The 27,846-nt window shown below is 38.7% G+C and overlaps 1 protein-coding gene across 11 annotated transcripts in view; it reads right to left on the minus strand.

The window, feature by feature from the left end:
* HDAC8 (histone deacetylase 8) overlaps positions 1 to 27,846 on the minus strand; it is a 298,463-nt gene that overhangs the window by 130,562 nt on the left and 140,055 nt on the right. For 8 of the 11 annotated variants that reach the window (XR_001853462.3, XM_017662711.3, XM_017662716.3 and 5 more), the window contains exons 8-9: positions 6,974 to 7,146; positions 4,406 to 4,500 (exon numbers count right to left, since the gene is read on the minus strand). The exons of 2 other annotated variants lie outside the window; for them this stretch is intronic. Coding sequence is in view for 8 of the 9 variants with exons in the window: in XM_017662711.3 (XP_017518200.1) it covers positions 4,406 to 4,500; positions 6,974 to 7,146 (268 nt within the window). In the remaining variant the exon portion in view is untranslated. Of the gene's footprint in view, positions 1 to 9; positions 4,215 to 4,405; positions 4,501 to 6,973; positions 7,147 to 27,846 lie in introns of those variants that run through there. One more of the 11 variants, XM_017662714.3, reaches the window with a different exon arrangement.

Raw genomic sequence — 27,846 nt, forward strand, 5'->3', positions numbered from 1 at the left:
TTCAACATTGCATTGGAGGTCCCAACGAGTGTAATAAGGCAAGAAAAAGAAATAAAAGGCATGAATATTGTAAAGGAATAAGTAAAACTCTCTTGATTCATAGATCACATGTTTGTATACATGGAACATGCTAAGGAATCTATAAAAAAGCTACTAGAGCTAATGAATATTGCAATGTTACATTATTTAAGATCAATATGAAAAATAAATTGTACTTCTATATTCTAGCAACAAACAATTGGAAATTGAAATTTAAAAATATCATTTATAATAACATCAAAATCATGAAAATACTTAGGGACAAATTTAACAAAATTGTGCAAGAACTGTCCACTGAAAAGTGTAAATTAAAAATTGAAATTAAAGACTTAAGTAAATGGAAAGATAGAGCAAATTCATGGATTGAAAGAGTAACTAATGTTAAGATGTTATTTCTCCCCAAATCAATCTACAGATTTAGTGCAAAGATTTGTTTTACATGAGTAACATATACTTGTATATAAATTGACTTAATTCTTTTCAGTGGCTACATAAATTCCCTCATATGAATGAGATATAGTTTATCCAACCAGTCCATTAAAAGTGGTCTGGTTAAGTAAATGTATTTTGTTCACTTAACTTTGTTAATAAACCTACCTGATGATTCACGTACATACATATACTTGATATGTCTGTATATATGAATACATGATATAATTTAACTGTCTTACTATAGCCTAGATCATAGGATCCGAAGAGTATTCCTGGGTTACAGCACATTCTTATGTATAACACCCATCAGCCTTATTACATGGAGTAGGTATCTGCTAAATTTGTCATGTACTGGTTGTTTTTATGGGACCCCATGTCACCTTTAGGCTTGCCCTATGATAGCAATACCAGGGTCAGTCACATGGGCAGGCTCCATTCCTCTCAGCTTTCCCAGTAGGGCCCAACTCTTCTTATAGCTGGGATTGCCTCCTTATTCCATGCCTGGCTGGCCAACCTGGCTCCCGGATTCCTGGGCTGTGATAACTCCCTGATCACTGACTTTAAGACATTAGAGTTTTTGTATCTCCTGAGGACTGTGATTGAAATCGTACCACTAATCACTTCTAATATTTGTGCTGGGCTTGCCTTCCCAACTCCCTTTCCTTCACTGGCAATGTAGTGTTTTCCCATAGATATATCTAGTTCCTACAGCTGTGATGCTTGGTACTTCCTACAAAGAATGGGTAGTTGCTGCTGGGGTTTAATTGTTTATGGAAAAAGGCTAGATTATACTTCTAATTCTTCCATCTTAAAAGTAGGTGTTTTCCAATGTGAATGTTGAGACACTTATTATTCAAACACTTATTTATTCAGCTGTGCCTTGGATGAACAAACACCAACTAGGTGGGTGGTTAACACTCTTCTAAGCACTGAGGGGGAAGGCAGACAACCAAAACGAATGATACAGACTATAAGTGCTATAGAACTGTACTGAGACATTTTGACAGGGTTGCCTTTCTCAAGTCTCTCTCTTTTGCAATCCACTGTGCTTTCCCAAGTGAGCTTTCTAAACATCAAAGCTCATCTGTTTTCAAGGAAAAAATTTCTGAACTCTTTAGTGCAACATTCACGGCTCTTCATAATGTGGCTTCAATTTCCATTCAAGCCTTAACCCTTCCCACACTCTTTCATGAACCCTATATTCTATCACGATATCAAACTTTACTGGTCCCATGAAGCACCAATGTCCTTTCCAATCTCTGTTCCCCCTGCCTAGAATCCTGTCCCTCTTCTTCACTTGGCACACTCCCAGTCAACCTCTAAGATTCAGTTCAAAGTCTTGGTGAAACATTTCCTCAATGCTTCTCATCTGTCCTGGATCTGTGCATATTATTCTGTCACCTTTATTAGATGATGAGATTTTTGAGGGCACTAGATTTATGTTAGTCATTGTACCACTGAATCTAGGTCTAAATAAGCCCTAGCAAGTAGTATAGGGGCCCAAAGAGTATTTGTTAAATGAATGAAGGAACAAGTGAATGTGAAGGAAGAACTCAGAGGGCTTTGGTATGTTTAGGTAAAGGACTTTTAAAGCCATAGGGCTTGAAGCTGGTTATAGAAAGACAGTAGAGAGATGGGAGAGGGCATTTGTAGGAGGAAGATTATTATCCTAGGAGACAGAAGAACAAAAGCCCAAGACTGAGAGTGAAAACAGTGAGGGGGGTCACCCAGACTGCAGCTGACTGCTGTACTGTCGTGACTTTTTCACCGTCTGGATTTCTCAATTACATTTTCAGCTCCCGAGGGCAGGATGTTTTGTATACTCCTATGTATGCCTTCTGGATTTGATGCACATCTCCATAGCTATTGTTCCTACTGTCCTGTGGTTCTTATTCTGCTCTGTAATATAATTATTTGTAAATCTACATAGCTCCCCAGCACTTACACTACCCTCTGTCCCAGGCTGCCTGAGGTAGGGGATGAAGTCTTAACGTCTTTGCATCTTCCAAGACACCTAGAATTGTGCCTGGCACACAATGGGTGTTCAGTAAATATTTTTTTATGTACTATTTTTGATCTGATTACAGAGGACAACAAAGATATTTGTGTGCAATGGTGTACTGTGGCATAAAACTTATATATGCCTTCACACTGTGTAGTCTATTTTTGGCAATTTTCATTAAAATGTTATCTTATTGTACCTGGAAGTCTGTCATTTCAATTTTCTTATTTGTTCCTTCTTGGATGACTCACATCTCTTACACCAGAAGGATATGACAGAAGGGATTCAAAAAGGGTTTGGACAAATTTATGAATGACAAAGTCATAAATGTTTGGGTAAGAGAAGTTCTTAGCATGCAAAGGGGAAGGAGAAAACTTGCATTTCAGAAGTGCCTATTATGTGCCAAGAACTCTGTGTTAGGCACTTGACATATTTAAGCCTCATTTAATCTGGCAGAAGATGCCAGTATAAAGACAGGACATGTCTATCTATAAGCCCAAGCCCACATTCATTCAGGCACATAGCTTCTCCAGGTACCAGAGACAGTACTCATCTTTATTAAAATTTTATCAACCTTTTAAGACAGATAAATCTACAGATGTGCATTATTTCCTAGGAACAGAACACTTATTTTCAATTGAGGCTTCTACAACTTAAAACTTTTTTTATCAGCTTTTAAAATCTCAGTGCTTTAAATTATAATGCAATCTGAGATATTCTCACAGCAGTAATAGCAACTACATTTGTTCATAAATGTAATTTTCTTGCTTACCTTTATATTTCATAATGATTCCAAATACTGAATAAAGGTTAATCAAATCAAGAAAAGAGACTTCTATTAACCCTGACACCAGCAAATTGTTTTAAATTATAATGTGCCTTCTATTTGCATTCTAGATACATTGAGTGGTTTTTCTGAGATACATAATATACCTCATGTGTGGTTAGAAGAAAACTGGAATGAAGTTAGTTTTAAGTTGTTTCTAATTTAAAAAAATAATAGTAACTGTAAAAAGCATAATGGTCCCAAGTATACAGCTTCTGCATCTAGCAGGCATCAAAATATTATAACCAAAGTACCATCTTTACTCCTTGGGAAATGGCTTGAGAAGGTGGGGTTGTAGGTACTGGTTCATTATAATAAGTCACACAGTATAAGGCCTGCAGCTATACATCCTGATCTGTTACAACATGCTTCCTGCCAAGTGTAGGTAGGGGAGAGTGGGAAGAAAAGGGGTACACCTTCAGAAAAGGGATTATCAGCATACTCACAGGTCTCAGATGGCTTTCTAGTAACCTGTTTCGGGAAAACTAGGACAGACTCCTTTGCTTTGGAAAACACATAACCATCTCATATGACTAAAGAAAATGGCAAGGGTTCAGACAATGTGTTTCATGATTTGGATGGTTCTGCCCCAACCTCTGTGTGCCACTAATCACTGGAAAAACATCAGATCTGTCTTTGTGGTGATTATGGGTTTTGTAAACTTTATATTAGTCAAAAAAATTTGAGAGACCAGGACTACCATCAACTAACATAGGTGTGACACGTCACCTATGGGACTTTTTAAAGATAGAAGAGAACCCAGCTTATACATTTAAAAAATTGTCCCTTGTATTTTGAGACTAGGGACTGAAAATATGCACATATTCCAAAGAGTTCTTTGTGTGAATAGGTGACCCCTTCCCACAGTCTCTGTAATTAATTGAGAAATTAAAGTTGGTTGGCCTTCGAGATCTCCTGTAAAAAAAAGGCAGAAGGTCTTGGATATTTTGGAACAAGAGTCCACTATTCTGCCAAGACAGTGTGTTATTGTTATTGGAGTGTCTCTCAACAAAACAGTATTGAGTGGTGAGGATGTGATTTTGATTAGGTGGAATGACTCAGCTCTTCCCCTTAAAGAAGAGAGGACTTGTCAGAGCCTTACTTACCTCATGATCTGGGATCTCAGAGGATAGTGTTTTCCCTAGGATGACCCCGGTCAAGTATGTCCAGCATCGAGCTGTGTTGGCAAGGTTATAGCCTCCTGTCTCCATCAAGAATTGTGAAGTTAGGAAAGAATAGTCACAAAACAGCAGGAGAGGGAAGGGGGGTAAGGAAGGAGAGAAAAATGTTTTAATAAAAGTGTGAAAAAGACAACTGCAACTTGCAGAATTTCACCAAACTATCCCTTTATGATATCTTGGATCACCTATTAGGCAGACTTTAGTGGACCAGTCAGATCATGCAGTGTGGAACTGGGAAGTCCAAGGCCTACAAAGATTAAAGAGGCCCTCATCTCTGAACAAATATGCACCTGAGGATTCCAAGCTCCTCAGTTCCATCAAGAGTCATCGCCAAGATTGAGATTCCTGGAACCCAGATTTCTTGAGGTGACCTAGCCAATGTGAAGATTTCTGTGATGAATTTTGCAACAATTGTACAAAATAACCATTGAATGTGATTTATATGCTAAAGCTATTGGCCGATAGATCCCTAGAAACATCCAGGAAAGAGAAAAGGAAAATGCAGACAGAAATAGACTTCCTTCTTTTACTATCAGCATTCCTTTTCTCCACAAAACACATGCCTTGTGGCAGAGGTCAAAGAGAATGAAACACGGAAGGGACTGTTGATTTGACACTCCAACCCAACTTGTCAGGTCCTGTCAGAGTCACCCAGCAGCCATATTATGCTGGCTAATAATCAGCATGTTTTTGTGCTGAATAGATGTGTTTTGCCATCTAAGTGTTAGAACATTGGCCTTTAGCTAAATTCCAAGAGTGTAAGGATAAAATGGAATATTTCCCAACCTCAGTGCAATCTGAGGGAAATAGAATCTGGTCTATTTTAGGTAGGGTGACCATAAAATGTATCATCCAAAATGGTATACTTTTAAGAGTAAAATGGGACACTATTACTAATTACAGTGAAATAACATGTACAAATTGGGACATACAGTTACCCTTTTCTTAAGCCTTTCTACTCCTTGGAAGGTCAGGGATGTTGAAGCTTCTGGAATGTGTCTTTTAGGGCTCAGTAGGGTCCACTGAAGCATGGGGACATGGCCATCTCCAAAAATAATTGTCCATTTTTTTATGGGGTTGAGAATTTAAGTGAACTAGTACAGGTATTACTTTAAATACCCCTGATGTGGAAAATCTGCATTTATAACATTGATCTACTGGACATGATTATTTGGTTTCAAAAATAATCACTATAGGTTATAAGTAGTAAGCTCTCTCTGGTGCACATACAATATGATTTGATTTGCAAAAATTCCATCTATGTGCAGGCATTTTCAGGAATATACCTATTGTATGAGAAGAATTATACTTATACATTCAAAAGCCAAAACTGGACTGAGAAAGCAAAGCAGCTTTGAATATTCTGAGTAAAGGCTGCAGCCTCAAACAAAAGTTGAATTTACACAAACGTATGCTGTGGAAAGGGCTCTTTCTTCCTCCTAGCTGTTCCTGTATCATAATCATCATCCTTAGTGACATCAAGAAAGTAATATATCACTCAGTATTTATCAACTTTATCTTTTCCCTGAGTTGAAGTTAAAACATTTATTGCCAGCTTTTCATAAAAGGTTATTTCTTGTAATCACCCTTAATTTTGACTCCTCTAGGATTTGAGGCTGCCAAGGGACCGGTCTGGTGCATTTGTGTTGAATGCTTACTCATTTTCATAAGGCCTCCCACGATCTTACATTGGGTTGATAAAACAACAGGTAACAACTATTAGCTGTTCTATAAACTATACATTTTAAGCTCAATTTGTTTGACCATGTTATTTTAACACATCAGTCCATCCAGTAAAATAAAGATAGTGCCACTGAGAGAGACAGAAGATTCTGAGCAAGGCCTCTTTTAAAGGTATTTTGAGGTTGTGAAAGGTCCCTTTCATAAATATGTAAATGCTTCTACTGAATAGACCCAGCTTTCCACTAGTTAAGTCATACAAAACATCAGTACACATTGAAGGCAAGAATGCCCTAGAGACTCATTAGAGCTCTCCATGTGGCTTTGTTGTAACAAATCCAGGTTTTTAAGTGGGGAAGGCAAAGTTCTTGAATTCACATTAGATATTTAAGTAATACGTGTATTCACTACTTACATATAAGTAGGGTTAAAATTTTAGTGGTGTTTTCTAAAGATGATTATTAGAACCGAGAATCAAAGACTACACTAAGAGAAGATAGAGTAAAGTCCACTGGGGTTAACATACTCAATTCTTAATGAGATCTATGTCTCCTTTAAGCAAAGGACCTTTGATTCAGGAATTAAAACTTAAGATTTCAGAGTGCCAAGGAGTCAATGCACATGCCAACCTGAGGAGGAAAAATTTGTCAGAATAATTCCTCGCGATGAACTGTGAAGGTAGCAGAGTTCATTGACTCAGGCTTCTGGACCACAGGCAGACTGAAATTATCCAATCTAAGAAGGCCAAGTGTCAATGGACAAAATGTGGAGGAAGGTCAACAAATTCTCCTGATGACCTCCTTTTGTACTCACCTCCTCCCAAAATGAGCGTTGCCAATTGCCACTGAAGGATGTACTTAAGACACTTGCCAAGTCCCACTGGAGTCATGTTAAAGGAGCACATGGGATCCCCAGCTATTGTATCAGCTCCCAGCTGTAAGACCACTGCTTTGGGACTAAAGGCTATGTATACCTCCTTTAGTACACTGTAGAAAAGAGAAAGGATACAAACTATCAGGAAAAGATAGGTCATTTTGGTCTAGGGGTGGTGGTGTTGGTGGGGCCAGTTGGAAGTACAGTCGAATCAGGAAATAGTGAATGGGAAAAAAATCAACTTGTCAAACTTGTCAAACTTTTCACCTAAAAAGGGTAAGTCTGACTATGTAAAATTTACCTTAATAAACCTGACTTACCAAAAAAACCCATCCCTCCACCCTCATCAAGGACTAAATTTGCCCTTCTGTTTTAGAACTCAGAATTCTTTAAATATTCATATTAATTTAACCTCAACAACCATATGACACATACTGTACACATTTGCCCCATTTTATAATCTGGGAAAATAAAACATATACATTAAATAGTTATTAAGGGTTATTTCTGATAATTTAGGATTGACAACATAATTGGAATTTATCATCTAGTTATTAGTGGGGCCTGGTTAGAAGAATTACATGCTATGAAAGCATAAATGTCATCAGCTAACATTTTACTATGCTAAAGGACTTTTGGGTTATGAAATGAAGCCCTCCCTCCCTAATTCATATGTAACCAGAGTACTATAGGGAAGGGAACCATAACAACTAATCCAAAATTATAAATCTGAAAGCACCCAAAAGAACAAATTGCAGTGGGTAATCAGGAGTGTAATCTTGGGTAGAATCATTCACTGTTATCAAATCAACCCAACAGCTTTATTCAACAGTTAGAAGCCTTATGACGAAAAGGAAATTGTCAGTGTGACAGATGACCTCAGACAGGCTTCCAGTATCATCATTAGTTCAACACTGACAATGTCCAGAATGCATTCCTAGGAGTTATGAGGCCCCTGCTCTCAAGGGGCTTACAATCTAGTTCCCAGACAAAACATATACCAGTCCTCGAGGGCCTGAGTAACTCTTACACAGACATATAAACAAGTGCAAATTAACATACTTCACAGTTGAGAAAGTGCAGAGTCAAAAAGTGATGAAAAAATGGAGGGGTTAATGACCCCTTCACAATCAACATGTCAAATTATACTAGTGCAGCCAAACCAAAAGATTACCAGATCCTTCTGCAACCACAGAAAGAATTCAGGGATATAAAATGTCATTCTCCCAAATTCACATGTAACCAGAGTGTTGAAACTACTGAAAAGTGCTCAGCTGCAGAAGCATTCTTTGACTCAAAAGACTGTTTTGTTTTGATTTCTCATATATACAGAAAAATATAGATTGTGGAGATTTTAAGAATACTGTAAAATTTATGACATATGATCCTTAATACAGCAATACTCGAGTCTACTGTCTCTTTCCTGTGCTTATCTCTTGGTGCAGAGGGAAGATAAGCCACCTGAATAGTTAGCCAACATTTATTAAACATCTACATGCATAGAGCACCCTATCAGCTGCTGCCAGGAGACAAAGAGGAAGGCATGATCTCTATTCTAAAAAGGTTTACAGCTTAATGAAGAGGAAAGCTAGACTAATGTTTTCTCATTCATTCTTTCCCTCACTTCACACACATTTAGTGTGTGTCCAGCATGCAACTAACTGTACTAGCTGCTACAGGAACGAAGATGAATATGGCAAAGCTCTTATCTTCATGTAGCTCAGAACAGAAGGGAAAACTCAGACTATGTCAATTAGTAATTAAAATGCACAGATACGACTTCTTCAGAGGAGCCAAGATGGTGGCATGAGTAGGGCAGCGGAAATCTCCTCCCAAAACCCATATATATTTTTGAAAATACAACAAATACAACTATTCCTAAAAGAGAAACCAGAGGATACAGTACAACAGAAAGGCTACATCTACATATGCGAGTACTTAACACTTCACAAAGGGGGTAAGATAAAAGCCGTGGCCCATCAGGACCTGAGTGCGCCCCCCACCCCAGCTCCCTGGTGGGAGGAAAGGAGTCACAGTGGGGAGTGAGTGGAAGTGCAGGACTGCTAAATAACCATCCCTAGACATCCGCACCAGGAGGGCAAACACACTCTGTACAGTGGGCTGGATATTAGGGAAATGGAAAAGTAATATCTGCAAGTGGATCCACGCAGCCGGCTCCTCTGGGACAAATGAAAAGGGAGTGCTTTTTGAAAGTCTTAAAGGGACAGGGGCTTCACGGCAGTAAGGAATCATCCTGAACACTCGGCCCAGTAGGCTGGGAACTCTGAGGAGCTTTGGGTGCCCCAGCCCTCTGGGAGGCAGTACAGCTCTGAAGACCCTCGCAACAATAAACAGCCTGCCATTCATTCCCCCTCCAGCATGGCCCCACTACAGAGGTCAAGCAGCCTGAAAGCAGCCATGCCCACAGCAGCTGCCCAGAGTCTCCTCCCAGCACACAGCCACCCAGGCCAGACCCGGGGCCACTGCTGGCATGCATCTTCCTGGCGAAGGCAGAGAAAGCTGGAGCAGGGCACGAAGGGGTGCTGTTCTCTCAGGAGAGAACACCCAGCACTCCTGCCAATCCCCACAGGGCAATGGGCTACCCTGAGGGCTGCTCCCAGTGTGTGGGTAACCAACAAAGGCAGTGGAGAGGGGCAGGGCAACCAGTAAGCAGGAAGGGACTTTGTTCTCCCAGCTGATATGCATGCCAACTGCCTACGACTACCTGTATCACCATGAAAAGGCAGAAGAAATTGGTCCAGTCAAGAATCACCAAGACAACTCCTTAGAGAGGACCTGGGGAGATAGATATAACCAACCATCCTGAAAAAGAATTCAAAATAAAGGTCATAACCATGCTGATGGAACTGCAGAGAAATATGCAGGAGCTAAAGGATCAAGTTAGGAGGGAGAATACAGAAATAAAATGATCTCTGGAAGGACTTAAGAGCAGACTGGATGAGGTGTAAGTGACCGTTAATGGAATAGAAGTCAGAGAAGAGTAATACAGAGAAGCAGAGGCAGAGAGAGATAAAAGGATCTCCAGGAATGAAAGAATATTAAGAGAACTGTGTGACCAATCCAAATGGAACAATATTCATATAATAGGGGTACCAGAAGAAGAAGAGAGAGAAAAAGGGATAGAAAGTGTCTTTGAAGAAATAATTGCTGAAAACTTCCCTAAACTGGAGGAGGAAATAGTCTCTCAGACCATGGAAGCCCACAGATCTCCCAACACAAGGGACCCAAGGAGGACAACACCAAGACATAAAATAATTAGAATGGCAAAGATCAAAGACAAGGACAGAGTATTAAAGGCAACCAGAGAGAGAAGAGTCACCTACAAAGGAAATCCATTGGGCTATAATCAGACATCTCAGCAGAAACCTTACAGGCGAGATGAAAATGGCATGATATAATTAATGCAATGAAACAGAAGGGCCTTGAACCAAGAATAATGTATCCAGCACGATTATCATTTAAATATCAAGGAGGGATTAAACAATTCCCAGACAAGCGAAAGTTCAGGGAATTTGTGTCCCATAAACAACCTTTACAGGATATTTTAAATGGATCGCTCTAAATGGAAGCACTCCTAAGGCTAAATAGATGTCATCAGAGAAAATAAAACCACACCAAAGAAAACAGACCAACCACATACTAACCAAAGGCAAAAAAATAATATCAACTATTCACAAAAGCAATCAAAGGAAACACAAAAGAGTACAGAATAAAACACCTAATATATAAAGAATGGAGGAGAAGGAATAAGAAGGGAGAAAAATAAAGAATCATCAGACTGTGTTTATAATAGCTTAATAAGCGAGTTAAATTAGACAGTTAGATAGTAAAGAAGCTAACCCTGAGCCTTTGGTAACCACGAATCTAAAGCCTTCAATGGCAATAAGTACATATCTTTCAATAATCACCCCAATGTAAATAGAATGAATGCATGAATCAAAAGATGCAGAGTAATAGAATGGATAAAAAAACAAGACCCATCTATATGTTGCTTACAAGAGACTCACCTTAAACCCAAAGACATGCACAGACTAAAAGTCAAGGGATGGAAAAAGATATTTCATGCAAACAACAAGGAGAAAAAGGCAGGTATTGTGGTACTAGCATCAGAAAAAATAGACTTCAAAACAATGAAAGTAACAAGAGATAAAGAAGGACACTACATAATGATAAAGGGCTCAGTGTTACAAGATGATGTAACCATTCTAAATATATATGCACCCAACACAGGAGCACCAGCATATGTGAAACAAATACTAACAGAATTAAAGGAGGAAATAGAATACAATGCATTCATTTCAGGAGACTTCAACACACCACTCACTCCAAATGACAGATCAACCAGACAGAAAATAAGTAAGGACACAGAGGCGCTGAACAAAACACTAGAACAGATGGATCTAAAAGACATCTATAGAACTCTAAACCCAAAAGCAACAGGATACACATTCCTCTCAAGTGCACATGGAACATTTTCCAGAATAGACCACATACTAGGCCACAAAAAGAGCCTCAGTAAATTTCAAAAGATTGAAATTCTACCAACCAACATCTCAGACCACAAAGGTACAAAACTAGAAATAAATTATAGAAAGAAAACAAAAAGGCTGAAAAATACATGGAAGCTTAACAACATGCACCTAAATAATCAATGGATCAATGACAAAATTAAAATACAGATCAAGCAATATATGGAGACAAATGACAACAACAGAACAAGCCCCAACTTCTGTGGGACGCAGTGAAGGCAGTTCTAAGAGGAAAGTATATAGCAATACAGGCCTATTTAAAGAAGGAAAAACAATCCCAAATGAATAGTCTAAAGTCACAATTATTGAAACTGGAAAAAGAAGAACAAATGAGGCCCAAAGTGAGCAGAAGCAGGGACATAAAAAAGATCAGAGAAGAAATAAATAAAATTGAGAAGAATAAAACAATAGAAAAAATTAATGAAACCAAGAGCTGGTTCTTTGAGAAAATAAACAAAATAGATAAATGCCTAGGCAGACTTACTAAGAGAAAAAGAGAACCTACACAGACATACAGAATCAGAAATGAGAAAGGAAAAATCACGACAGACACCACAGAAATACAAAGAATGATTAGAGAATACTATTAAAATCTATATGCTAACAACATTTATATAACCTAGAAGAAATGGACAAGTTCCTAGAAAACTACAACCTTCCAAGACTGACGAAGGAAGAAACAGAAAATCTAAACAGACCAATTACCAGCAATGAAATTGAAGCGTTAATCAAAAAACGACAGAAGAGCAAAACCCCTGGGCCAGGTGCATTCACCTCTGAATTTTATCAGACATATGTAGAAGATATAATACCCATCCTCCTTAAAGTTTTCCAAAAAATAGAAGAGGAGGGAAAACTTCCAAACTCATTCTATGAAGCCTGCATCACTATAATACCAAAACCAGGCAAAGACCCCACAAAAAAAAGAAAATTACAGACCAATATCCCTGATGAACATAGATGCAAAAATACTCTACAAAATATTAGCAAAGTGAATTCAAAAATACATCAAGAGGATCATACACCGTGATCAAGGGGGATTCATCTCAGGGATGCAAAGATGGTACAACATTCGAAAATCCATCAACATCACCCACCACATCAACAAAAAGAAGGACAAAATCCACATGATCATCTCCATAGATGCGGACAAAGTATTTGACAAAATTCAACATCCATTCATGATAAAAACTCTCAACAAAATATGGATAGAGGGCAAGTACCTCAATATTATAAAGGACATATATGACAAACCCAAAGCCAACACCATACTTAACAGCAAGAAGTTGAAAGCTTTTCTTCTAAGATTGGGACCAAGACAGGGATGCCCACTCTCCTCACTGTTATTCAACATACTACTGGAGGTCCTAGCCACAGCAATCAGACAAAACAAAGAAATACGCGCCATCCAGATTGGTAAAGAAGAAGTCAAACTGTCACTATTTGCAGGTGACATGATATTGTACATAAAAAACCCTAAAGATGCCACTCCAAAATACTAGAATAAATATCTGAATTTAGCAAAGTTTCAGGATACAAAATTAATACATAGAAACCTGTGGCATTCCTATACACTACTGATGAACTAACAGAAAGAAAAATCAGGAGAGTGATTCCATTCAGAATTGCATCAAAAAGAATAAAATACCTAGGAATAAGCCTAACCAATGAAGTGAAAGACCTATAATCTGGAAACTACAAGAAACTCTTAAGAGAAATTAAAGAGGACACTAACAAATGGAAACGCATCCCCTGCTCTTGGCTAGGAAGAATTAATATTGTCAAAATGGCCATCCTGCCTAAAGCAATCTACAGATTCAATGCAATCCCTATTAAAATACCAACAGCATTCTTCAATGAACTGGAACAAATAGTTTTAAAATTCATATGGAACCACAAAAGACCCCAAATAGCCAAAACAATCCTGAGAAGGAAGAATAAAGCAGGGGTTATCTCACTGACCACCTTCAAGCTCTATTACAAAGCCAAAGCAATTAAGACAATTTGGTACTGGCACAAGAGCAGACCCACAGACCTGTGAAACAGAATAGAAAGTCCAGATAATAACCCAATCATATATGGTCAATTAACATACGATAATGGAGACATGGACACACAATGGGGAAATGACAGTCTCTTTAACAGCTGGTGCTGGCAAAACTGGACAGCTACATGTATGAGAATGAAACTGGATCATTGTCTAACCCCATACATGAAAGTAAATTCGAAATGGATTAAAGATCTGAATGTAAGTCATGAAATCATACAACTCTTAGAAAAAACATAGGCTAAAATCTCTTGGATGTAAACTTGAGCAACTTCTTCATGAATATATCTCCCCGGGCAAGGGAAACAAAATAAAAAATTAACAAGTGGGACTATATCAAGCTGTAAAGCTTTTGTACAGCAAAGGACACCACCAATAAAACATAAAGGCATTCTACATTATGGGAGAATATATTCATAAATGACAGATCCAATAAATGGTTGACATCCAAAATATATAAAGAGCTCATGCACCTCAACAAACAAAAAGCAAACAATCCAATTAAAAATGGGCACAGGATCTGAACAGACACTTCTCCAAAGAAATTCAGATGGCAAACAGACACATGAAAAGATGCTCAACATCACTAATCATCAGAGAAATGCAAATTAAAACCAAAATGAGATATCACCTCACATCAATAAGGATCACCATCACCCAAAAGAGAAACCACAAGAAATGTTGGTGAGGATATGGAGAAAAGGGAACTCTCCTACACTGCTGGTGGGAATGTAAACTAGTTCAACCATTGTGGAAAGCAGTATGGAGGTTCCTCAAAAAACTCAAAATAGAAATACCATTTGACCCAGGAATTCCACTCCTAGGAATTTACCCTAAGAATGCATCAGCCCAGTTTGAAAAAGACATATGCACTCCTATGTTTATCGCAGCACTATTTCCAATAGCCAAGAAATGGAAGCAACCTATGTGTCCATCAGTAGATGAATGGATAAAGAAGATGTGGTACATATACACAATGGAATATTCTTCAGCCATAAGAAGAAAACAAATCCTACCACTTGCAACAACATGGATGGAGCTAGAGGGTATTATGCTCAGTGAAATAAGCCAGGCAGAAAAAGACAAGTATCAAATGATTTCACTGATCTGTGGAGTATAAGAAGAAAGAAAGAACTGAAGGAGCAAAACAGCAACAGATTCACAGAACCCAGGAATGGAGTAACAGTTACTAAAAGGAAAGGGACTGGGGAGGATGGGTGGGAAGGGAGGGATAAGGGGGGGGATGGAAGAAAGGGGGCACTATGATTAGCATGTATAATGTGGGGGGGGTTGGGGAGGGTTGTACAACACAGAGAAGACAAGGAGTTATTCTACAGCATCGTACTATGATGATGAACAGTGACTGTAATGTGGTATGTGGGGGGGACTTGGTGATGGGTGTAGTCTAGTAAACATAATGTTCCTCATGTAATTGTAGATTAATGATACCAAAAAATGCAATGATAAATTACATATGAGTGATGGCACAGAGGGAGTAATCAACTTTTTTCAGAGGATGTTAGAAAAGGCTCTATAGAGGTAACTTATGACTTAGGTCTTAAAAGATGAGAAGATCTACAGTGAGCCATCTGTCAGATGGCTAAAATGAAAAATAATGATAACATCAATTGCTGGTGAGGATGTGGAAGAACTACATCACACATACCTTGCAGGTGGGAATGTAAAATGGTATAGCCACTCTGGAAAATAGTTTGGCAGTTCCTGTCAAAACTAAAAATAGACTTACCATACAATCCAGCAATTGCACTCTTGGTCATTTATTTCAGAGAAGAAGTTAAGACTTATTTTCATAGAGAACTGGTATATGAATGTTCATAGAAACTTTGTTTTCAACAACCCAAACTGGAAACAACTGCATTATTCCACTTACATACCATTTGTTAACAGTTTGAGGATGGAGAACAGATTAGTGGTTGACAAAGGTTAGAGATGGGGTGTGGCTATAAAAGGGTAGCATGAGAAAGCCTTGTGGTGGGTGTTGGTATAGTTCTGTATCTTGATTGTGGTTGTGGTTATGTACATGTGATAAAATTCCATAGAGCTAGACACATGTACAGACACGGTGCATGTATACTGGTGAAAACCGAATAGGCTCTGTGGATTGTGTTAATGTCAACTTCTTGATTTTGATGTTGTAATTGTTCAAGATGTCAACATTGGAGGAGGCTGGAGCAAGGTGCATGGGACTTCCCTACACATTTCTTTGCAACCTCTTGTGAGTCTATGATTATCTCAAAATAAAAGATAAAAAAAGACTAGGACAAGTTTACAGGCATGTGGGCAAAGGCAGAGGAGTTGGAAGCAGGGATTGATGTTCAGGTTATTGGTAGGGGACTAGGTTTAGAGAAAGAACCATATACACAAAAGCACGAAGGCTTGAAACAGGGATGGTAAGAGTGAAGCTAGTAAAGCAAATGTGGGTTAGAGCACAAGGAGCCAGATATGCCAGGCAGGCTAATGAGTTTAGTCTTTTACTTAAAGATATGAGATGTCTCAAACCTTAATGTGTATGTGTGTGCATGTGGGTATTGGGGGCATGATTAGATCTACATTTTGAAAAGATACTCTGGCTGTATATAACAGCACACACTGAAGGTTATCAGTAGGGTTTTGCCACCATCCAGGTCAGTGGCAGCAAGGGTAGGGAGAAAAGTTGCATTTGGGAGATACTTCTATGGTAGAATTGATACAGCAACACATATTGACATACAAGGAAAGCATATACATACAACATTTCAGAGCGCCTGGTACTAGGAGAGAGGAGGAAGGATCCAGGAAGGCAGGTGTTTCTGGGTTAGTATTTTAATGATAGCCAGGAAGAGACAATGAATCCTCGGGGTGTTCTGATAAAGAGGGCTCTAGACAGGGAGAGAAAAGGGTCATTAGAAGCTTTGGAAAAGGTAGGGTATTTTGTACACCATGTCAGTGTCAAAGCAACTGAAAGCAAGGACAGCTCACAGAGGGCTATGTGGTGGATCCTCTTAAATGTAGCACTGGAAGTTTTCTTTTGGTTAGATGGCCCAATGGGAGCCACTGGAGAATTGTAAGGACTGATGCTGCTGAAAAACAAAGCTTAGGAAGTCTGACTTTTGCTGTTGCCTGTAAGGCCAAAAGAAAGTCTAGGTAGAGGTGTTGGCAAAAAGGGGATAGAAGCATTCTAGGTGCAACAGCAACAGGCAGCAAAGTAAGGTATATTTGGAAAAAATGGAGAGGGCTAGGTGACAGACTGGGTGGGTTAAGGGGGAGTCAAAGGGGAAAACACACTGTGCCCTTTCCTCCAGAATTCACGGGAGGGGTAAAGAGAAATTAGAATATTCCTTTCCTCTTGTGACTTCCAAATCCAGTGTTATTCTTTCTCATCAATCTCTCCTCCTTTGAGTAGTATTTGAGTAGTATAAGCAATTTTGCTTATACTACTCAAATACTATCAAAGTTCTTATCTGTAGTCCTACAGTGTATTCCTTCCCCTCCTCTGAGGATTTTAGCAATTGGTTTACAACTTTTCTCTCTCTCTTTCCTTGTCCTCATTCTCTGCAGTTCAGTGTTCATTCACTCACTCAGATCTTGATTCAAGCACCTACTCTTCCCTATGCTAGGCTCTAGAGATACAGAAATAAGTAAGACCCAAGGAGCTTATGGTCCAGTAGGGCAAGAAGAGAGGAAATCAAATAACTATGATAAATGCTATAATGTTTATTCATTCAGTCAAGAAACCTTAGCTGAATGCCTACCATATATCAGGCACTAGGTTGGGAAGTAGGTTTACTGTATGGAACAAAAGAGACCTTCCCCTTCCCCCTGTGACCCTTCTAATTCTCTGACATCACAGTTTCTTCAACTTTTGAGCAACAGTCATGTTCACCTGCATGCCACTTTAGTTATCTTTAGGCATGGCCATGCTTTCTGTGGGGCCTGACAAGGAAGTACTTAGAATTGCTCCACTTCTAAGACTCTGAAATACTTTTTCTGTGTACAATTTTATGTCCTTCCATGTTTCCCCCATTGAACTTGCTCTTTATTCTCACTTACCACTCCTATTTCCTAGTCTTTCTTCTATTTTTAAAGTCCACCGACCTATCTTTTGACCTCACTTGCTTCATTACTCATTTTGGGGAGTATGGTTAGTCATTAGAAAAACTCTTACTAGCTTGATTTCCTCACACTTTTGTTATTTTTGCCCTGTCAATCCTTAAGGCTTTGGATAATCCTCACTGTCAGAATTTTCTGCTCTGTTCTGCTGGAGAAAGTTGAGCAATCCAACCAGTTGCTTCCTTTAGTTTATGCTTACACTCCAATTCAACAAATTCCATAAACATTAATTGAGTGATTAACATGTGCCACGCCCTCTGGGCAGCCTGGCAATCCTTCACTTCACATCCAATTAGTAAACTATTGCATTTCTTGCAGCATTGAGTCTAATTTTTAAAAAATACAAATATGAAAGTACATTCTTGATACTAAAAAAAATCAAATGTCAAAGTCTATCAAATAAAAGTGAAAAATCTCCCTCTCTCCATCTCCACTCCCTCTCCAGAGGGAACTGCTGATTTGTTACACAAAGTTTCAACCAGCTGGGTCAAGTATGAAGCAGAAAAAGTTTCATGTGTACCTTTCCAGTTCAAACTTTTTCTGCCTTATACTTGACTGAGTTGGTTGAAGCTATGTGTAATGAATGCATTCCTTTACTTCTTTTTTACCTGACAAAGTCTCCCCTCATATACTTCCTGTTCCTTTAGGCTAAATTTCATTTCTTTGGGCGCTAGATCCCTTTCCTGTTGATCTTAGGCCATGTATCACCAGTGAGGTCTTCTTACATCTTTAGTCCCTGTCTTCCTACTGATTCCATTCCTTCAGGTTACAAGTTGCCTGTCTCCTCCTCCCTTCTTTTCACTGCCAAAGGTTTCCACTTACTGGCCACCTTTACATACTGCTTGCAATCTAGTATCTGATCTCAATGCTCTCCTGAAACTGCTCTCTTGAAGGGAGAGAGACCTCTTGGTCACGATATCCAAAAGTCTTTTCTCTGTTATCTTTTTCAGCTTCTATGCAACAACTGACAGTTGATAATATTCAAAAATCTGCAGCTGGTCATCAATGGCAAGAGCTCCATTAAAAGGTATTTTAAAAATCTTTTTTAAAAAGCAACTTGATTGAGAGAGGCTCAAGATAGCAGCATGAGGAGGGCAGAGGAAATTTTCGCCCAAAACCATATATATTTTTGAAAATACAAGAAATACAACTACGCCTAAAAAAGAGACCAGAAGATACAGTACAACAGCCAGGCTACATCTACATCTGCAAGAACTCAGCATCTCACAAAAAGGGTAAGATACAAAGCCATGACCCAGCTGGACCTGAGTATGCCACCCACCCCAGCTCACTGGCGGGAGGAAAAGAATCAGAGTGGGGAGGGAGTGGAAGCACAGGACTACTAAATAACCAGCCCTAGTAACCTGCACTGCAAGCACAGACACATTGCATGGTGCACTGGATATTAGAGAAACAGAAAAGTAAAATCTGAGACAGAGACTGTGAGTGGGTCCCCACAGCCAGCTTCCCTGGGACAAAAGAAAAGCGGGTGCTATTTAGAAGTCTTAAAGGGACAGGGGCTTAACAGCTGGATGGAATCATCCTGGCACACTCAGCAGAGCAGGCTGGGAATCCTAAGGAACTTCAAGTGCCCCAAACCCCTGGGAGGTAACCCATCCCCAAAACCCCTCACGGGGATAAGCAGCCTGCCATTCATTCCCTGTGGCAGTGCTACAAGCAAACCAGCTGATGCACCACAGCGACGGAGCTGCCAGAGAGTGGCCCTGATCAGAGCAACAACACAGAGTCTCCTCACAGCACGCCCCTAATGGTGAGAGACCGAGAGGCTGCCACCGGTGTGTAGCTGCAAGGCACAGACATTTGAAGTCAGAGCAAGGTCCAGAAGACACGAAGGGGCATCTGTTCTTCCAGGAGAATACACCCTACAGGTCTACCACTCTCTGCAGGGCTCTGGACTATCCCAAAGGCTGACCAACCATGGCAACTCAGGAGATTATCTCAGATACTGCTCCCTGTGTGTGGGTAACTAACACAGACAGCAGAGAAGGGCAAGGTGACCAGCAAGCAGGAGGGGACTTTGTTCTCCCAGCTGACACACACGCCACCTGCCTACGACCACCTCTATCACCATGAAAAGGCAGAAGAATCTGGTCCAGTCAAGAATCATTCAGACAACCCCAGAGAGAGGGCCTGGGGAGATAGATATAAACAATCTTCATGAAAAAGAATTCAAAATAAAGGTCATAACCATGCTGATGGTCCTGCAGAGAAATATACAAGAGCAAAGGGATGAAATCAGGAGGAAGATAACAGAAATGAAACAATCTCTGGAAGGACTTAAGAGCAGATTGGATGAGAAACAAGAGACTGTTAATGGAATAGAAATCAGAGAACAGGAATACAGAGAAGCTGAGACAGAGAGAGATAAAAAGGATCTCTAGGAATGAAAGAATATTAAGAGAACTGTGTGACCAATCCAGATGGAATAATATTTGCATTATAGGAGTACCAGAAGAAGAAGACAGAAAAGGGTCAGAAAGTGTCTGAAGAAATAATTGCTGAAAACGTCCCCAAATTGGGGGAGGAAACAGTCTCTTAGACCATGGAAGCCCACAGATCTCCCAACACAAGGGACCCAAGGAGGACAACACCAAGACATATAATAATTAAAATGGCAAAGATCAAAGACAAGGACAGGGTATTAAATGCAGCCAGAGAAAGAAAAAAGATCACCTACAAAGGAAAATGCATCAGGCTATCAGACTTCTCAACAGAGACCTTACAGGCCAGAAGAGAATGGCATGATATATTTAATGCAATAAAAAAGAAGGTCCTTGAACCAAGAATACTATCTGCAGCACGATTATCATGTAAATTTGAAGGAGGGATTAAACAATTCCCAGACAAGCAAGAGCTGATTGAATTTGCCTCCCACAAACCACCTCTAAAGGATATTTTAAAGGGAATGCTGTAGATGGAAGCACTCCTCAGGCTAAATACATGTCAAAAGAGAAAATAAAATCACACCAAAGAAAGCAAACCAACTAAATAATAACTAAAGGCAAAAAATAAAATCGACTTCACAAAAGTACTCAAAGGAAACACAAAAGAGTACAGAATAAAACACCTAACATATAAAGAATAGAGAAGGAATAATAAGAAGGGAGAGAAATAAAAAATCATCAGATTGTGTTTATAATAGCATAATAAGAGAGATAAAGTTAGATGGCTAGATAGTAAAGAAGCTACCCTTGAACCTTTGGTAAACACGAATCCAAAGCCTGCAATGGCAATAAGTACATATATATTGATAATCACCCTAAGTGGAAGTGGACTGAATGCACCAATCAAAAGACAGAGAGTAATAGAATGGATAAAAAAGTAAGACCTATCTATATGGTGCTTACAAGAGACTCACCTCAAACCCAAAGATATACACAGACTAAAAGTGAAGGGATGGAAAAAGATATTTCATGTAAACAATAGGGATAAAAAAGCAGGTATTTCACTACTTGTATCAGACAAAATAGACTTCAAATCAAAGAAAGTAACAGAGATAAAGAAGGAATAATGTAATGATAAAGGGGCCAGTTCAACAAAAGGATATAACCATTATAAAAAATATGCACCCAACACAGGAGCACCGACATATGTGAAACAAATACCAACAGAATTAAAGGAGGAAATAGAATGCGATGCCTTCATTCTAGGAGACTTCAATACACCATACACAGCAAAGGGCAGATCCACCAAACAGAAAATAAGTAAGGAAACAGAGGAACTGAAGAATACACTGGAACAGATGGACCTAACAGATACAGAACTATACACCCAAAAGCAGCAGGATATGCATTCTTCTCAAGTGCACATGTAACATTTTCCAGAATAGATCACATACTAGGCCACAAAAAGAGCCTCAGTAAATTCAAAAAGATTGAAATTCTACCAACCAACTTCTCACATTACAAAGGTATAAAACTAGAAATAAATTGTACAAAGAAAACAAAAAGGCTCACAAACACATGGAGGCTAAACAGCATCCTTCTAAATAATCAATGGATCAATGACCAAATTAAAATACAGATCAAGCAATATATGGAGACAAATGACAACCACAGCAAAAAGCCCCAACTTCTTGGGATGCAGCGAACACAATCTTAAGAGGAAAGTATATAGCAATCCAGGCATATTTAAAGAAGGAGGAACAATCCCAAATGAATCATCTAAAGTCAAAATTATCTAAATTGGAAAAAGAAGAACAAATGAGGCCTAAAGTCAGCAGAAGGAGGGACATAATAAAGATCAGAGAAGAAATAAATAAAATTGAGAAGAATAAAACAATAGAAAAAATCAATGAAACCAAGACCTGGTTCTTTGAGAAAATAAACAAAATAGATAAATGCCTAGACAGACTTATCAAGAGAAAAAGAGAACCTACACAGATAAACAGAAACAGAAATGAGAAAGGAAAAATCACGATGGACTCCACAGAAATACAAAGAATTATTAGAGAATACTATATGCTAGAAATATATAGAAAATCTATATGCTAACAAGATGGAAAACCTAGAAGAAATGGACAACTTCCTTGAAAAATACAACCTACAAAGACTAACCAAAGGAAGAAACAGAAAATCTAAACAGACCAATTACCAGCAATGAAATGGAATTGGTAATCAAAAAACTACCCAAGAACAAAATTTCCAGGTGAAGTGGATTCAATGCTGAATTTTATCAGACATATAGAGAAGACATAATATCCATTCTCCTAAAAGTTTTCCAAAAAATAGAAGAGGATGGAATACTTCCAAACTCATTCTATGAAGCTAGCATCACTTTAATAACAAAACCGGGGAAAGACGACACAAAAAAAGAAATTAGAGACCAATATCCCTGATGAACATAGATTCAAAAATACTCAACAACATATTAGCAGCAGAATTCAAAAATACCTCAAGAGGATCATACACCATGATCAAGTGGAATTCATCTCAGTGATGCAAGGACGGTACAGCATTTGAAAATTCATGAACATCATCCACCACATCAACAAAAAGAAGGACAGAAACCACATGATCATTTCTATAGATGCTGAAAAAGCATCTGACAAAATTCAACATCCATTCAACATCCAGATTGGTAAAGAAGTCAAACTGTCACTGTTTGCAGATGACATGATATTGTAAAAAAAAACACCCTAAAGACTCCACTCCAACAATACTAGAACTAATATCTGAATTCAGCAAAGTTGCAGGATACAAAATTAATACACAGAAATCTGTGGCATTCCTATACACTACAGATGAACTAGCAGAAAGAGAAATCAGGAAAACAATTCCATTCACAATTGTATCAAAAAGAATAAAATACCTAGGAATAAACCTAACCAAGGAAGAGAAAGACCTATACCCTGAAAACTACAAGACACACTTAAGAGAAACTAAAGAGGACACTAACAAATGGAAACTCATCCCATGACCTTGGCGAGGAGGAATTAATATTGTCAAAATGGCCATCCTGTGAAAGACCTATACCCAGAGAACTACCAGACAATTTGAAGATAAATTAAGGAAGATACCAATAAATGGAAACTCATCCCATGCCCATGGATTGGAAGACTTAATATTGTCAAAATGGCCATTGTGCCTAAAGCAATGTATAGATTCAGTGCAATTCTTATCACAATACCAACAGCATTCTTCAACGAACTAGAGAAAATCATTCTAAAATTCATATGGGACCAAAAAATACCTTGAATAGCCAAAGCAGTTCTGAGAAGGAAGAATAAAGCTGGGGTCATTATGCTCCCCAACTTCAAGCTCTACTACAAAGCCACAGTAATCAAGACAATTTGGTACTGGCACAAGAACATACCCATAGACTAGTGCAGCAGACTAGAGATCCCTGATATAAACCCAACCAGATATGGTCAATTAATATACAATAAAGTAGCCATGGATATACAATGGAGAAATGACAGTCTCTTCAACAGGTGGTGTTGGCAAAACGGGACAGCTATGTGCAAGAGAATGAAACTGCATCATTGTTTAATCCCATACACAAAAGTAAACTAGAAATGGATTAAAGACTTGAATGTAAGCCATGAAAGCATAAAACTTTTAGCAGACAACATAGGCAAACATCTCCTGAATATAAGCATGAGTAACTTCTTCCTGAATGCATCTCCTCAATCAAGAGAAGCAAAAGCAAAAATGAACTCATGGGACTAAATCAAACTAAAAAATTTCTGTACAGAAAGGACATTATCAACAGAACAAAAGTGCATCCTACGGTATGGGAGAAAATATTTGTAAATGACATCCGACAAGGGGTTAACATCCAAAATATATAGAGAACTTACATGCCTCAACACCCAAAAAGCAAATAACCCGATTAACAGATGGGCAGAGGATATGAAGAGACAGCTCTCCAATGAAGAATTTCAGATGGCCAACAGGTGAATGAAAAAGATGCTCCACATCACTAATCATCAGGGAAATGCAAATTAAAACCACAATGAGATATCACCTCCCACCAATAAGGATGGCCAGCATTGAAAAGACTAAGAACAAGTGCTGGTGAAGACTGGGAGAAAGTGGAACCCTCCTACACTGCTGGTGGGAATGTAAGCTACTATAACCATTGTGAAAAGCAATATGGAGGTTCCTCAAATAACTAAAAATAGAAATGTCATTTGCCCCGGGAATCCCACACCTTGGAATTTACCCAAAGAATACAACTTCTCAGACTCAAAAAGACATATGCACCCCTATGTTTATTGCAGCACTTTTTACAATTGCCAAGACATGGAAGCAACCTGAGTGTCTGTCAGGAGATGAATGGATAAAGAAGAGGTGGTACATATACACAATGGAATACTATTCAGCCATAAGAAAGAAACAAATCCTACCATTTGTGACAACATGGATGGAGCTGGAGGACATTAATCTCAGTGAAATAAGCCAGGTGGAGAAAGACAAATGCCAAATGATTTCCCTCATTTGTGGAGTATAACAATGAAGGAAAACTGAAGGAGCAAAATAGCAGCAGACACAGAAGCTCCAAGAAGGAACTAGTGTTTACCAAAGGTGAGAGGTGTGGGAGGGTGGTTGGGGAGGGAGGGAGAAGGGGGTTGAGGGGTATTATGTTTAGCACACACGGTGTGGGGGATCATGGGGAGAACACTGTAGCACAGAGAAGGCACATAGTGGACCTGTGGCATCTTACGACACTGATGGACAGTGACTGCATTGGGGTAAGGGTGGGGACTTGATAACATGGGTAAATGTACTAACCACATTATTTTTTCATGTGAAACCTTCATAAGAGTGTATATCAATCACATCTTAATAAAAAAAAGATGAAAAAAAATGGCCATCTGGCCTAACACAATCTACCAATTCAATGCAATCTCTATCAAAATACAGACAGCATTCTTCAATGAACAGGAACAAAAAGTTTTAAAACTCATATGGAATGACAAAAGACCCCGAATAGCCAAAGCAATCCTGAGAAGGAAGAATAAAGCAGGGGGAATTATGCTCCCTGACTTCAAACTCTACTACAAAGCCACAGTAATCAAGACAATTTGGTACTGGCACAAGAACAGACCCAAAGACCAGTGGAACAGAAGAGAGAGTCCAGATATTAACCCAAACACATATGGTCCATTAATATATGATAAATGAGACATGGACATACAATGGGGAAATGACAGTCTCTTTAACAGCTGGTGTTGGCAAAACTGGACAGCTACATGTAAGAGAATGAAACTGGATTATTGTCTAACTATATACACAAAAGTAAAGTCAAAATGGATCAAAGACCTGAATGTAAGTTGTGAAACTATAAAACTTTTAGAAAAAAACATAGGCAAAATCTCTTGGACATAAACATGAGCAACTTCTTCATTAACAAGGGAAGAACATGGGCAAGGGAAACAAAATAAAAAATGAACAAGTGGGACTATGTGAAGCTGAAAAGCTTCTGTACAGCAAAGGACACCATCAATAGGCATCCTACAGTATGGGAGAATATATTCATAAATGACATATCTGATAAAGGGTTGATATCCAAAATATATAAAGAGCTCTTGCACCTTAAAAAACAAAAAGCAAATAATCCAATTAAAAAATGGGCACAGGATCTGAACAGACACTCCTCCAAAGAAGAAATTCAGATGTCCAACAGGCACATGGAAATATGCTCCACATCACTAATCACCAGAGAAATGAAAATTAAAACCACTGACAATGAGATATCACCTCACACCAATAAGGATGGCCACCATTCAAAAGACAAACCACAACAAATGTTGGCGAGGATATGGAGAAAGGGGAACCCTCCTACCCTGCTGGTGGGAATGTAAACTAGTTCAACCATTGTGGAAAGCAGTATGGAGGTTCCTCAAAAAACTCAAAATAGAAATACCATTTGACCCAGGAATTCCACTTCTAAGAATTTACCCTAAGAATGCAGCAGCCCAGTTTGAAAAAGACATATGCACCCCTATGTTTATTGCAGCACAATTTACAGTAGCCAAGAAATGGAAGCAACCCAAGTGTCCATCAGTAGATGAATGGATAAAGAAGATGTGGGACATATACATAATGGAATATTATTCAGCCATAAGAGAAAACAAATCCTACCATTTGCAACAACATGGATGGAGCTAGAGGGCATTATGCTCAATGAAATAAGCCAGGCGGAAAAAGACAAGTATCAAAGATTTCGCTCTTGTGTGGAGTATAAGAACAAAGAAAAAACTGAAGGAACAAAACAGTAGCAGAATGACAGAACCCAAGAATGGACTAACAGTTACCAAACAGAAAGGGACTTTGGATGGTGGGTGGGAAGGGAGGGATGAGGGGAATAAAAAGAGGCATTATGATTAGCATACATAATGTAGGGGGGGCATGGGGAGGGCTGTGCAACACAGAGAAGACAAGTAGTGATTCTATAGCATCTTACTACGTTGATGGACAGTGACTGTAATGGGGTATGTTGGGGGGACTTGATGATGGGGGGAGTCTGGTAAACATAATCTTGCTCATGTAATTGTAGATTAATGATACCAACATAAAAAAATTAAGAAAAAAAGCAACTTGATTGATATTCATGTATTATACAATTCCCCCATTTAGAGCATACAATTCAATAGCCTTTAGTATATTCACAGAGTTGTGCAACCATTACCACAATGAATTTCAGAACACTTTCATTAACCCCCAAGGAAAGCCCATACCCATAGCAGTTACTATCCGTTCCTACCACTCTTCAACCCCTGGCCCCTGGCAAACAGTAATGTATATGGATTTGTCTAAATGGAATATTATAACACATGGTCTTTTGTGACTGGCTTCTTTCATTTAGCATAATGTTTTCAAGGTTCATCCATATTGCAGTATGTTTAGGTACTTCATTCCTTTTTATGGCCAAATAATATTCTAGTGCTTGTTTATACCACATTTCTTTATCCATTCATCAGTCGATAGACATTTATTTGTACTTTTTTTCTAATATGAAAAATGCTGTTAAAGGACATTCATGTACACGTTTTTGTATGGATATGTTTTCATTTCTCTTGGGTATATACTGAGAAGTAGTCTTGCTGGGTCATATGGGAACTCTATGTTTAACCTTTTGAGAAACTGCCAGACTGCTTTCCACAGTGGCCCCACCACTTTACATTATCCCCAGCAATGTATAATGTATGTAGATTCCAATTCTTCCACATCTTTGCCAACACTTGTTATTAAAAAAAATAATATTATAGCCATCCTAGCAGGTGCACAGTGGTATTTCATTGTAGTTTTGATTTGCATTTTCACTTGTGACTAATGATGTTGTGCATCTGTTTATGTGCTTTTTGGTCATTTGTATATCTTCGGAGCAAAGCCCATGCAAGTTCTTTGTCCATTTTTAAGTTGGATCACTTATCTTTTTAATATTGAATTATAAGTGTTTATATATTTCAAATACAGGTACCTTATCAGATACATACTTTGCAAAAATTTTCTTCTATTCTGTGGGTTATCTTGATAGGGTCCTTTGAAGCACAAAAATTTTTAATTTTGATGAAATCCAAGTTATCTGTGTTTTCTTCTGTTGCTTGTGATTTTGGTGCCATATCTAAAGACAGCATT

This window comes from Manis javanica, chromosome X, assembly GCF_040802235.1.
Source record: "Manis javanica isolate MJ-LG chromosome X, MJ_LKY, whole genome shotgun sequence".
NCBI classification, from domain to species: Eukaryota; Metazoa; Chordata; class Mammalia; order Pholidota; family Manidae; genus Manis; species Manis javanica.